This window comes from Passer domesticus, chromosome 6, assembly GCF_036417665.1.
Source record: "Passer domesticus isolate bPasDom1 chromosome 6, bPasDom1.hap1, whole genome shotgun sequence".
Taxonomy (NCBI): Eukaryota; Metazoa; Chordata; class Aves; order Passeriformes; family Passeridae; genus Passer; species Passer domesticus.
Genome location: NC_087479.1, coordinates 47321499 through 47335425, shown reverse-complemented (window position 1 = coordinate 47335425; position 13927 = coordinate 47321499). Strand labels below are relative to the sequence as shown.

The 13927-nt window shown below is 47.4% G+C and overlaps 1 protein-coding gene across 1 annotated transcript in view; it reads right to left on the bottom strand.

Moving 5' to 3' along the window:
- Positions 1–393: 393 nt before the first annotated feature.
- Positions 394–13927, bottom strand: part of CD81 (CD81 molecule) — a 32639-nt gene continuing 19105 nt past the window's right edge. Inside the window, exons 3-8 of the mRNA XM_064425236.1 lie at positions 11214–11311; positions 8257–8331; positions 5514–5621; positions 4847–4942; positions 4445–4534; positions 394–3753 (exon numbers count right to left, since the gene is read on the bottom strand). Coding sequence (XP_064281306.1) covers positions 3691–3753; positions 4445–4534; positions 4847–4942; positions 5514–5621; positions 8257–8331; positions 11214–11311 — 530 coding nt within the window. The 3' untranslated portion in view covers positions 394–3690. The remainder of the gene's footprint in view (positions 3754–4444; positions 4535–4846; positions 4943–5513; positions 5622–8256; positions 8332–11213; positions 11312–13927) is intronic.

Here is a 13927-nt window from a genome sequence, read left to right as displayed (position 1 = left end):
GAAAGCAGACCGGCCCAGTCCCTATCCAGATGGCAGCACAGGGCATTTTGGGCCATTTTTGGTCACTTTAGGAGGAGCCCCTCAAGTGTGTGCAGGACTACCACCACACCCCTCTCCACCCTGTGCCAAATTTCAGCAATTTTTGCAATTCCCATTAGCTCTCCTACAGCTGTGCCCCCCTTCCCTTGGGGAGGGGCACAACTGCAGCAGACACTGCTTCAGGCAAGCAACCTTTTTGCCTTCCCTCAGCACCAGTCCAGATGCATACTCAGCCTGCCTGCAGGCCCCCCTCCCAGAGGCTGTAAAAATCCCATGCTGTCAAAGCCTGGTTCACAAAGCATCCTGGTGTTAAGGTTAACTGGTTGTAAAATTGCAGCAGTTCATCACACTATGCACACTATGAGAAATGTTTATTAAATTGATTTTTGTTTCATTTCTTTAAAAAAAAAGGCAGAAAGAAGTTAAACACACTGCTTTGTGGCATGCTCCACAGTATGAAAAAATCCCAAGCATTCAGTTAAGCTGTCAGCGGCTCTGTTTGACCTTTCCACGCGGTCTTTGAACTCAGACCTGGACAGTTGACACTCCCCATCCCCACCTCAGCTCACAGCCATTTTCTCAGCTGCCACTAGCTCCAGGAGGGATGCTTCCATGGAGAGGGAGGAGTTTGTATTTACAGCCTGCAATTCCATCCTTTTCTTCCCTGGGGCTGTGGAGAGGAGCAGTACAGGGTGCCATGTTGCACACACAAAGGCACAGGTATGCAGGAGAGTCGCTGGGGCAGAGCAGGGCTCCTGCCTAGTGGGTTTTCCCCCTTCACCTCAGCCAGCTTTGGGACTGACCAAGTGGCAGACTGACCTGTGGCTTTTGGATCCTGCGGGCTTGCAATGGGACGAGTCCCCTCAGCCCTTCACAGCTCCCTTTCTAGTTTGTGTTAACTCAGGTCCAGCTTCACAGGAGACCCAAGTGGGTAGTTGTTTTCAGACAGGGTTTCTCAATGACTTCATTGTTCTTAAGCAGGATGATTCCTCTCTGTCCCTGTTCTCCCAGGGCTGACTCCTCCAGCTGAGGACCATTCCATCAAGTGTGGGGACTCGGCTGGTAACTAAAGAAAGCATTGTCCTCTCTGCAAGCATCCTTCTCTCCCTGCTCCCACAACCTTTCTCTAGCTGTTCCCCTCCTTGAGCACCTTTCCTGCAGCAGCCGCGGAAACAGGAGATGGCCCAGGAAGCTGCCTCTGGAACTCTCCACAATGGCAAGCCACCTCTGAAATGAGCCAGAGGGGGAATTGTACCCCCTGTGGGACACAGCCTGAGCAAACTTCCCACTCCTCCTCCTCTCACAGCTCTTAGATTCCCTCTCCAAGTACCACTTTCTCTCCTTAAAGTACAATGTCTGAGGACACATCTGACCTGCATCAAGACCCAGTCTTCAAACAGAGCTCCAGCTATGTACACAGCATCAACTGAATACTGAACAATATCAAAAATACGGTATAAGGAAAAGAAAACAGAATTGAAATGCTTAATGGCATATTTATACACATTTACCAACAGTCAACAAAAAAAGGTGGCAAGTTACACATCCATTCTGTATGCTGACAATCCTGATGCACATAGATGTAAACACACATGCTTGGATGATGCATATACATATGGCCACATAACAGAGTAGATGACCTGAAGGAGCTACGCTGGGGAGCAGGGGAAGGGGTTACCTACTGCAAAACCTCATCTCATTCTCAATGTGCACAACATGGACATTCAGGGCAGTGTTGCTTTAAGGCTATTTCTAAGGCTGAATCTTTTCTTGTCCAACCCCTCAATATGAAGATCTGTTGATGCACTTCCTCCTCTTTACCCAGCACAACTTGATATATATATATATATCTATATATTTATCTATATATTTTTTAAAGGCCCTATATACTAAAAGGCAGGAAGAGGAAAGGGGGGAGTAGAAGGGAAGAAAAACTTCTGAATGGATCAATTTGCCCCAGTGCAGGAATCTTCTATCCTGTAATGGCAACAGCCATGGCAGCCACGTGCAGTGGACAAGGTACTAGTTTGAAAATGATTGATGATTACAGGCTTCCCTCCCTATCAGATCTGAAGCTCTCTGTTGTGACAAAGGGGGAGAAATCTTTAAGAAACAGAAACACTCCTGAAGTGGGGAAAGTGATCACTTAATTTAAACTCCTCCCCTTACCTGCTTCAAGGTGGCAAAAGAGCTGAGATACTATAATTTCCAGCTCAAGTGCCCGTACGGCTAAGGAAAAGGCTTTGCTTAAAAATATATATCTGTAGAACTATACATATAGATCATCTTTTTAGTGACACTCTGATTTTATTACATAGCTCCTGGGTCACTCTCCCCCTCTATCTACATGGTGACAGAGTGGCATATAAAAGAAGCCACAGTGATAACCAAAGTTACCAGATCACAAGAATGTGTTTCAACTGGTGCGATCTAACATGCTAAATTACCTTGATTTTATAAGCTGATCTGCTGTTAATATAACTGGAAGATCTTAAAAATAACCTGTTTTTTACATAATCAGATTATGACAGTTTCTCAGCAATATTACAGTGTGTGACAATATGCTGTAATTAAGAATAATTTCACTGAACAAGAGAGTGATGCAAAGATGAAATTTTAAGCATATACACATATGGTTTGGAATACCCAAGCATCATCCTGCAGTATATAAAAGCAGGATTTCTAAAGTCAAGGACTTTTTTTTAATGTTTTCTTCTTTTTCCAATATCATTTCTATGTGAGCATTACCTTAACAGTGAAAACATGGTATAGAACTAGATTCTCCTTGAAACATATGTCTATAATGAAACACTGAAGGACATTAAAAAGTAATTTAATTTTCAGTTTGTTATATTTGAAAAACTGGGACTAAAATTCACCCCCAGCCACTGACCTTTTAATGCAATGAATCAATGGAACTGAGCCAATTAAAAAAATTATAGCCCCAAGGGGAAAAAAAAAATCACAAAACCAAAAAACATTTTTACACATTAGAGAGTGAAGAAGTTTCATCACGACTTCTGTTAAGGACTGACCTAACAATGGAAACAGGCTGGAGAGGAACAATGCCTGTGTTTCCCCCGGGATACATTGCACCCAGGTGATGGAGCCTGCATCCTTTCCACTCCTCTCTCCCAGGCTGTCAACATTCAGCCAAGGTTTCCCTATGGACAGCTTGGAAACACCAGGGAGCTGGGGTGATGGTTGGAAAAGATGAGTACAAATTAACAAAAAATACTGAATTCTGCTTCAGCATCCAATTAAAAAAGTTGGTAAAACCAAGGCAAAAGTTTTCTGAGACCAGGCTGCACCCTTCTCCTCCACACATCTTCCACCAATGTTACTTCTGAGTTACTGGGGATGGGGAAGGAGGAGGAAGGACTTGATCTCCTGCTACAGCAGCTTTCCCATCACACAAAACTGATGTGTAACTAATTCAGCCACAAAGATACGGGAAAGTTTTATTTATTAAAACAAAAAAAAAGTACTTCAAAATAAAAATGATAAGTACTGTATGGTAATATTGGAAGCATTTATATACATAATTTTCTTTGTCTGTTGTTGAAATGTCTCCTGGTCACTCGGTGGCACTTGGGGTCCCCTCTAGCGCCGTCCGCCCTGATCCCCCCTTCCCCTGCCTGCTCTCACGGCTCAGTAGACGGAGCTGTTCCTTATGCCACAGCACAGCACCATGCTCAGGATCATCTCAAAGATCTGTTGAGAGACACAGGGGCACCACTAAGGCAACAACCAGAACAATGCAAGAGCTCCCCCCATCCCAGGGTTCCCCACTCCACATTAACACTCTCATGCCAGGGGTAAGGGCAGGAATGCTATGCCTTTGTTACTGTTTTCATATGGAGCTGGTCAGTTTGAGATAAGGCACTGTCCTCCCGTCTCTCACTGGCAGCAGTGGTGGTACCTGACAAGATTTTTGGCTGCCAGCTACACAGCAAATGCCTCGAGATCCCTCCAGCACTACATCCCAGCCTTTGCACGGATGTCATGTTACACCCCCACAGCACCCAGCCCTCACTAGGGAGCAAACTAATAGAGCAATTCAAGCAAATCCCTTCCCACTGCAGACCCCAGCAACAAAACATGGCAGCCTGTAGAACAAGTGGTATTGGAGGAGGTTTCAGTGGTGCTCTGCCTTTTTGGCTGAGCTTGCAGGTCTTCCTGCTCGACTGAGCTTGCCAGGTGCCTCCCCTAACACCCCAACTCCCCAGAGGGATGATGAAGCCCTTGGTCTTGCCACGTTCCAGAGCTCTGTGGGGCATAAGGCTGGTCCTGCCTGCAGAGCTGCAGGGGGATCCAGAGGAGAGGGATAGATGCAGCCCAGCTGGAAGAGGACCAAGGTGCCCCAAGGTGGCTTTTCCCTGTCCCACCAGGCTGTCACACTTACCATGATCACAGCAACCACGACAGCAGCGATACCGATCAGGTAGAGCTTCCCGGAGAAGAGCTCATCGATTTTTTTGTGGCAGTTGGTGTTCTGAGGCAGAGAAGCACACCAGTCAGACAGCCTTCTTCCCCAAAGATACCCCCAGCACCAAGAAAGGCAGGTCAGCTTCCCCCTGGTCCCAATTATGTCCCCAGGTCCTGGCCCCAGGACTTCCAACCAGACTTCACCCCTCTGCACCTGTCAGTCCCTTCAAGCAGGAACAGCAAAGGAAGAACCAAATGGGAACCTTTAACATCCTTCTACACCATCCCCAAATAAATGAAATCTCTACCCTTTACCTATTTCCCAATAAATCCCCAAATTGCCTTGGCAGCAAAAGTTTCCTGAAGCAGCTGTGCCTACCTCAAAAAAGGTTTTCAGGGAGTCCCTTCGGCAGAGGTCTTCCCTCCACACAGGAGTGAAAGTCGATGTTAAAACATCAGAACCACAGCAGTCCAGCTACATGGAGAGAGGGAAAAAGAAACAATGGAAAGCCAACATCAGCAGACAGCAAACACTTATGCAATGCTATCCCCACCAATACACATTCTTGAAGTCACCCAAGACTGAGGAGGCATCTTGGAGGAGGAAACAAGGGTGGGGAATAAGTCACCAAACTGACTTTTTTCTTTCCATGCAATGCAGCTGCTTCCTACAATAATCCCAGACAGATCTGGCTCAGATTTGCTGGAGGAGAGTGAACCCAACTCTCTCCAGGGATTTTGTTTCCTGTGAATGGGCCAAGTATCAGGATTTATTCCTCAGAGCTACATTCTTCTCCCATTGAATTCTTACTTAAATCAGGGGTGCTGAGGTAAATGAAAGGCAACTCAGAGTTTGGTCCAGACTTCTCAGCACCATGTGATGGAGAGAATACTGAAGAGAGCACAACTCTGCGTCTTAAAACATAACAACAACAAACTTGATAGGCTAAGACCTGCACGTAGTACCTGCACTTTAAACTCTGCTTTTCCCACTCCTTTTCCTGACTTCCATTATTAATTCTCCAGCACAACCACCACCATCTTACCGTTTCATGGAAGGTCTTCACTACAGCTTTGGCGTTGTTTGCATCCGATTCTCCCATGAGCGCTTGTTGAAGCGCTTGATCGTAGAACTGCTTCACATCTTTGGCTATCTAGGAAAGACACAAGAAAATCTCCTTTTCAGCCAGAGGAGGAGGAGAAAACCTATCCAGCAGATATGCCTGAAGAACAGATTCCCTCTAATGGCACTTGGGAGTTTTTGAATAGATTTGGATTTGGACTCCACTTGTTTGCACATGAAAAAAGGCATGTCCTTCATAGGGCTCCAGCCCCTCCAGTTGTCACAAACATTAAGAACCCCATCCACCAGCCAGCAGATTTCAGACAACACTATCCAAGGGCTCCACAGGCTCTGTTGAGGAGATAAAGACAGCCAAGGCCTGGAGGGTGAGCCACAAGTGGAGATAGCCTTCATCCCATGTGGATGTGCTACTGGGCTCAGGAAGGCAGAAATGGCTCATTTTGAACCACACATAGACAAAACTGGCAGGCAACACATTTCCCACTGAGGCTGCAGAGGCTGGACACACTGGAAAAGTCAGGAAGAGGTGCATAGGCAAGGCTCTCTGTAAATACAGGCACCTCAGCTTACTGAGCTGCTCAGAGGGCATGGCAGGAATTTGGGAGAGACTGCACACTAAAGCCTGGTGAGACAGCTCATTTGGGTCAGGAAGCTTAGGTGCATTTAGATGGATTTAAAACCCTGGCTGGGTCCCTACAGACACTGCTGTCTTGTAAGAGGTTATGTGAGACACCTTATCCAGACTCTAACCCTGCCACCTGGCTGGTGAACTGCAGCCACGCCTGGGGGCCTGCTCCACAGTGCAGAAATCTCCTAACTTTTAGGGGAAATGGCCTTGTAACTTCTCCTCTAACACCTTTCAATAGTTAGAGAGAAAGAGGTGAAAGAAGGCCACGCAAGAGAAGCAAAAGAAAAACATAAAAGCAAGAAAGGGAAGATGCTTTCTGGAACATCTGCTCTTGGCAGCACAGGCTGGATTAGCATACGAAAAAAGAAACTGCAGCAAGATGATGCATGATTTCAATCAATTATCCCAGAACTCTTTCATCACTACTCAAAAAAGCTTGCTTTGGAGGATGATATTCTCTAACCAAACCGTTTCATTCTGGTACATAAAAATAAATTTAAAAAAAAAATCCTATTTATTGCCTCCCCATATTGAATTTACAGCATCTCCAAGAAGGCAAGCTGAGGGAGAGACTGCCTTCAGCTTTGAGAAAAAGTGTCCCTTCTGGAAGCATCTCTTGGTGGCTGGGGTGATACAGTGCTTCCCTCCCAGCCTGTGCTGCTCCCAACCAAGGCGAGGAGAAGCAAGCCTGCCTTGTGAGCAGGGACTTCAAAACAGCCCATTCATCATCAAGACTGCAAAACTAGCTGATGCCAACAGACTGCCACCCTTTGTTTTAAACTGCAAAATTAATTTTGGGGCCTGAGGTCATCACTTCTGTATTGGGAAATCCTACATTTCTCAGCTTTATGCTCTAGTGGCCAAGCTCTTTCTCCCCAGGATGGGACACAACAGCCGTGGGGTCCCTCCTTACTCAGCCTTCACTTTTTTCTTGCTGTCGGTTGCAGTTGCACATCTTGGACTCTTCAGGATTCACAAACTAACATCTGCAGGAGGCACAGCCCCTCTGCAGAGGTTAATTAGTTCACTAAAGTTGCTAGGAAACAGCACTGTGCCTGCATAATAATGTTTAGCCACACAAGAGTTTATTCCAGTGAAGTCGTGCTCTCTCCTGAATGATACAAGGGTGTTCCCATTCACGCCGAGCCTGTGAGCCACGGCTCACAAGCATGAGAAAGCTGAGCAGGCCAGCACCTACTTACACAGCTGGCTAGCGTCTCTGGGGAAAGTAAACACATTTCCTACCCTGCCAGAGAGTCTAACCTTGGCTTTGAGCACAAGCAGTCCCCTTCTCTCCTCCAAACCCCTGAGGCCCAGTGATCAGCACCCAGGCTGCTGCTTGCTGCAGCACAGCCATGGTTCCCATACACAGGCAGTTCTGCATTTCCAGACCACACCTGTGTGTGTGTGAGCACATGTGACCATAGTGAGGGGAAGGTGAGCAGAAACAGAAGGGGAAAAGCTGCAATTTCCAGTTCTGCCCTTCAGTTCAGCTCCTCCAGCCAGGAAACCTTATCTGAGCAGTCCCTAGCAGGGTCAGACACAGGACTTGGACTCCTCATGTGTGCACAGCACATGGATCACAGCAAGCACAGACACACAAATGGCCTGAAGCAGGTTATATGACACTGGGGAAGAGCAGGAAGCACCAAGCAATCCCGTTAATGCAGGCTCTCCCCTGGCATTCCCACCCTTTGGCACTACCCGGCTGGGTTCACTCCTCATTCCCTGGCACTGAGGACGTGCAGATGGCTTTCCTTCACAACTTCATGCACAATCCACTCCCCCTGTGACTGACTGACAGCGTGGCAGCTCTGAGGACACCCAAGCGAGACAGGCTATTTTTATTCGAGACATGGCACTACATACCCTAAGGGCAGCTGCTACCTCAAGTGCTCACATTTAAAGTTCATCAGCCCGGCCAGGAGGAGTGAGGTGGCCTGCCCAGGTCACACACTAATCCAAGCCCCCATTACCCAGCCTGGGAGCAGTTTGTGAGCAAAACAGCTCATGCTGGGATCTGCTGCCATTCTGCCCCAGCCTACCAGTCCCACAAACACAGGTTTTGGAGTCTTACTTGGTCTTTGTTGACAAAACCCCAAATTCCAGCCGCAACTTCGCAGGCAAACAGGATCACCAGGCAAGTGAAGAACTGTAAAAACAAATGAAGAGAGGGATCCTTAACATATCTGCAGCAATTAGGTGGGGAGAGGTGTGGAGCAGCACTTCCACTGACAAATCAGAGCAAGGTGTCATCTGACTTCAAACCATTTTCTCTTTCATACATGCACTGAGCCCAAGCACATTTTCCTGTAACTCATCACATGCCACCCCATGTCCAGACTGTTGAGCAGGGATTAACAAAACCCTTCCCACAAAGGGACTGGCAGGGATGAAGATGCCCTGTGTAGCACAAGATACATTCCCCCGCTTCATGCACCAGCAGGACCATCCAGACAAGGTTTCTGCTCTGCCACAAATGCTCTGGAATTGCCAGTGCAGGGTTAAAGCACATTTCAGCTGCTGAGGAGCTGGGGATGTCAGGGTGTGATTTATGGCCAGCTCTCTGGCATCCACAGCCCTGCAAGGCTACTGCAGTTTTTTGCATAAATACTAGCACTGACGTTTTCCCACAGTCCCACCCTGTTTGTGCAATTCCAGCATTCCTCCCTGCCATCCTCCCTTTTTGTTCAGATCCCGGGAACACATTGTGATGGTTGGTCCCAGTTGGACTGGGAATGGGAAGCTGTAAATTCATACATCGGGGTCACATGAGAAGGCACAGAGAGGCATGCTCCATATGCAGCCAACATCACCTCTGTGACAACATCACTCAGTGACTTCTTCCTGGGAAAAGCCCCAAAGTGGAAGAAGTTGCTATGAAAGTCAGGAAGCAAAAGAGGTGAATGCAGTCAAGGAAATACAAAATTACAGTATAGCATGGGAAAACAGCCCCTGGCTCCTGAACAGTCTCTGTTCAAAACACATTCAGGACATTTTCTCCAACAACGGATGAAACAGGAGTTTCCAGAATGATGCTATGACCTGGCTCTCACATGTAAAAGCAAAGGGTTATCAGCAAAATGGGGACAAGACTATTAACCTTACAGCAGGAAAGGACTTCCAACATCCTTGTCCAGTTCCTGAACAATCAATTCCTATGTGAATATCTATCTATCCCTAATTTTGTAGGAACATCTTTGAAAGGCTAGGTCTCACATACCCCCCAAGGACTCACATCACCCTGAACTGTGGGTGCAGTGCCACTGTAAGTCAGGTTAAGCACTAGAGCTCACTCCTGCAGTGGTTACCCTTCAGTGAAGGATGGTTCATTTATCCCAGATGTGGAGGTACAACTTCCTGCAGATTCAGTTCTTCTGCTGAGAACTCCAGAGATGTTCTGAGGCTCCAGAACACCAGGAGATGCAGCTTGATGCTATGGGAACATAGTGGTGGTCCTGGCCAGGCAGCTGGCTGTGTCCCAGTCCCCTTCCAGGGAACAGAGCCTGCTCCATGCCAAGTGGCTCCCTCCTGTCTTCCTTAGGTCTTGCTGCTCAGCTTCCATGCCACCTTTGGCACAGGATTTTAATAGCATGCAGCCCCCTGGTACTTCTCCCTTTTGCAGTAAGCCCATAGTCACTCCCTCTGCTAGGTGGAAGAAAGGGGAGCACGGATGCTTCCCTAAAACACCCCAAGGAAAGTGGCCTGGAAATGTCCTTGGAACACAGTGGGAGCCTTGGCCAGCAGAAAGCATCCTCATGGGGCATCTCCAGACTTTTCTTGGCAAGCCAAGGTGTGAGCTAACATGGGCAGTGCACAGCAGCTAGAGCTGCTAATTTCAGCCAGAGCAGCCGGTTTCCCTGTCGGACCTCGGGTACCTCGTACCATCTGCCCTTCTAATCCTCTAACTTCAGAGGGGAGTGAGAGGTAGTTCAGGGTCTGCAATCATTTGCATTAACAAAACGAAATAAAAATCCAAAGCTGCCAAACTGTGCTCCAACAGCCCCTGTTAGATTTGTGTGCAGGCTCCTTGTATTCCCAGCAGCCAGGATAATGCCTGCAAACTCCTGCTGGAGTTCACATCCACTACATCCACAAGTGCTTTATCCACATTGGGGGGAAAAGCATCCCCTTGTTACTGGGAATCAGCAGCAGCAACCAGAGGTGAAGTCATCTGCAAGAGTGAGGCAAAGCAGCTCCGTTTCCCTCTGTCCCAGCTGAGCCCACACCCATAAGTTGCTACACCACTACCAAGAACCCTCTGGCCCAATGAAGTCAAGTACTGGAAAGTCATTTGAATTTAGAAAAAAAATTGTATTTTACCCTTCCAGTTTTATTTTTTATGCATCAAGTTTAAACTGAACCACATGTGAGAACTTGCTTTAAACAAATGGGTCTCCCCTGCTCCCAAGGTAAAGGCTTTTGGTGTGACTACAGTTTATCCAATTAAGCTCATCCTGTGCCAGGAATCCTGAGCTGCTGCCTCACATCAAGGACGCCTGCAGCACTTCAGTAATGGGTTTTCCAGGATGTATCTAGATGTTCTCACTAAGAAATTATGGAAAGTCTTTGCTGTTTCCTTGTCCAAACAGATAAAAATAGTAGATGATTCCTTAAAAGAACTAGAATTGCTACAGGCAGCCTTGAAATATTCGAGTGAGAGGGGATGCTGTAGGGGACACCAGGTAAGAAACAGGGACTAGTGGGTGCTTGGTAAGACAGCCAGACCATGGAGGGTCTGGTGGGGGTTCACATATACCAGAGAAAGAGTCTCTAAGAATCCTGCTGATCTCACCCCTTCAGCCCTGCAGCCAGGACACTGCAGCACACCTGCCAGCTGAGCCAGAGCTCCACGGGCTGGGCAGAGATGTCCTCAGCCATGCAGCACTGCCTTGCTCCTTGCAAAGGTCACCTAGCTCCCACCTTTGTGCTCACACATCCTCCCAGCCCCGCTCGCTGGGAAAGACCCCAGCAAGGGAAGCACAGCAAGGAAATCAGGGTGCCAAGTGACTTCCAAAGCTTTGTGTCTCCTACCGTTCCCAGAAGACACTGAGACTCCTGAATAGCGCCGTAGCATCCCAGGAATCCCACGAACATCATGACAGCCCCGACGGCGATCAGGATGTAGATTCCTGCAAGGCAAAGCGAGAGGCAGACGCGTTACTGCACAGCTCTGTCCAGCAGCACCCTCACGCCTGGCTGGACATTCTGGCTCCTGGGGTGGGTAATTATGGGTGTGCAGAATTAGGGCTCAGGGGTGTGAGGCAGCAGACATAGCAGAACACAATGTACATGGGTCTCAAAGTGTTTGAAGCTGCCAACACTGGAGCTTTAATAACTCCATCACCTCCAAAGTGAGAGGAAACACTGAGAGTAGCACTAGGCAGAGGATGTAGGAGGCATGACAAGAGCTCTACAGCATCCTCACAGCTGTAGCATGGAGTTACCCTGGCACGGTGTTTTAAATATTTAAGCAGAGATGGAAATTATTAGTTAACATATCTTGTAAAATAAACAGTAAGGCACATGGTTTATTTATATTAAACATCATACAAATATTTATCTGGCTAACATTTTAAAGGCAGATGAGCCATAAAACCAAGGGGAAAATACTGCTTAAGCATCTCACTTAAAATCCGGTGCTTTTTTTTGTTAAACGTTCTTCCACAGAGAATACAACATTTTTTACTTTAACTTATTGAATTTGCACAGGCAACTTGCGCCATAACTAGTTCAAAGCTTGAGATGAGGCATTGGGAGTGGTTCAGAAAACAGAGGAATAAAAGTTTATTCATTCAGGAAACAAGAGCTTATCTCAAGGCTCAAGTCTGCTGCCGTGAGTAATCACCATGGTCTCACCAACCACGAGACTGGTGAAGCCATAGTGATTACTCAGCCAAACACTACCAGCTCAGTTAAATTTGACACAGCTTTTTGCTGGTGTATCCCTTATATTTAGTGCATTTTTGGTTAACTAACATTCTCAAGTATTGTGGTTCTACTACTCTCTAAGTGAATCTTATTTCCCATTCAAAAGCAATTTGATATGTGCAAAAATTTACAAATCAGGTAAGACTGCAGTCACTGCATTTCTAATGGACAGTGAAGAAAAAAAAGAATCATGATGAGGATAAAAGAACATGGAACATCCCAGAAGTAACAGCAACACAGTGAATCTTTCTAGTGGTTGGGAGACATCCCTTCAATGAAATGTTTTCTTCTGCTATGAGTGAAAATGTTTTATAGTTATTAATCAGACTGTCAGCTCTCCTTTAGAAACGGCCCTAACATATAAACAGAGCTCAAGATTAAAACTGTTTGTACATGCTTGTGATGTTTAAGGTTTTTCTTATCTCTGTAGCTTTTAAACAATCTTCTGATAATTAAAGTGCAAAGTCTAAAGGCCATGCACCGAGAGCAGAGTGAAGTCAAGTAAACCCTTCTCTAAAACACCAGACACACAATAACGGTCTCCACTTGTTTAACGTTCCCTCACAGATCCTTCAAACTTGGGAAAGGCTGGACTTTGCCTCCCGCTTCTTCCCTGTTTGAAACAGAGCCCACCACACCAAAAGCACGAGCCGAAGCAAGGGCTGACTTGGCGAGCAGCGGCGATGGAAACGCCGCCCCAGCGGCTCTGGCGCTGGGACTCTCCGGTGCTTCTCAGCAGCACCGCGCTCGCTCTATTTTTAGGCACTGCAGGAGGGAGGAAGCCAGCTGCAGGGGAAGTGCCACAATGGAGCACGCTGACCCCGCAGGAAGCCCCTCTTCACAAAACCTGATGGGAGCTGTGGCCGGAGACACCAACATCCTCGCGGCAACACCGTCAGCACCGGGGGCCGGAGGCGCGAGCTGCACCTCCTGAGGTGTTCTCAAGGCTTTCAGCACAGGGAAAGCCAACAGGCAAAAAGCTCCCCAAGTGGGGGTGAGACACCTCCTGAGGTGAAGGTGTGCAAAGAAAGGAAAAACAAGCAACAGGAGAGTTCCTTGGAAAGGACAGGCCAGCAGATGAAGCTGTAGGCCTGCCCGAAGGGGAAGGAAGTGGTTTTGTCCCAATGGCTGGAGATAGCATGAGGTGGAGCAGCTGGGCAGGGAGACAGCATGGCAAACAGTGGGCTGGGCTGTGTGCAGGACAGAGTGGCCCCCCAAAGGGCTCAGAGGTGGTGGGAAGGCATTAATAAACCCTGTACAAAGAAGGCAGTCTGCTGGACACCTGCCAAGCCCCAGAGAGACTGATGGAGGCTGTCAGACACTGCATAACTGCTGTCTCACAAAGAACAACATACCAGCAGTGGTGTCCCAAAAACGGACTGCTCACTGCCACCAGAAGCTGCTAATGCCCAAGAACCAGCACTCACCACTCCAGCTTGTACCAGTGAAGCTGCTGCCTTGGGTTTTCAACCCAAACCATGGCAGCTTTTTCTATTTTAAGCACTGGGCAGTTCAATTGACAAGTTCATCACAAGTCAGAAAATTAACTTTCCTCATGCCTGAGTGCAGCAGTTTCTGACTTCTCCCATTAGGACAGTAGAGAGAAGACAAAGCGGTGCTAGGGGCAAGTAATTTCCACGTGTGACAAGTGACTATCCATGCTAACCACCCCAGTATATGGGTAACAAGCAGATGCAGCTCATTTGGAGACCAAGCAGCATGATGCTGGGACCCCAGCAACCAGGTCACCACAAACAGGTTTTGTTCTAAATTTTTTCAAAATAAAACACTTGAAGGCACCTTCTGGGCTGAACAAA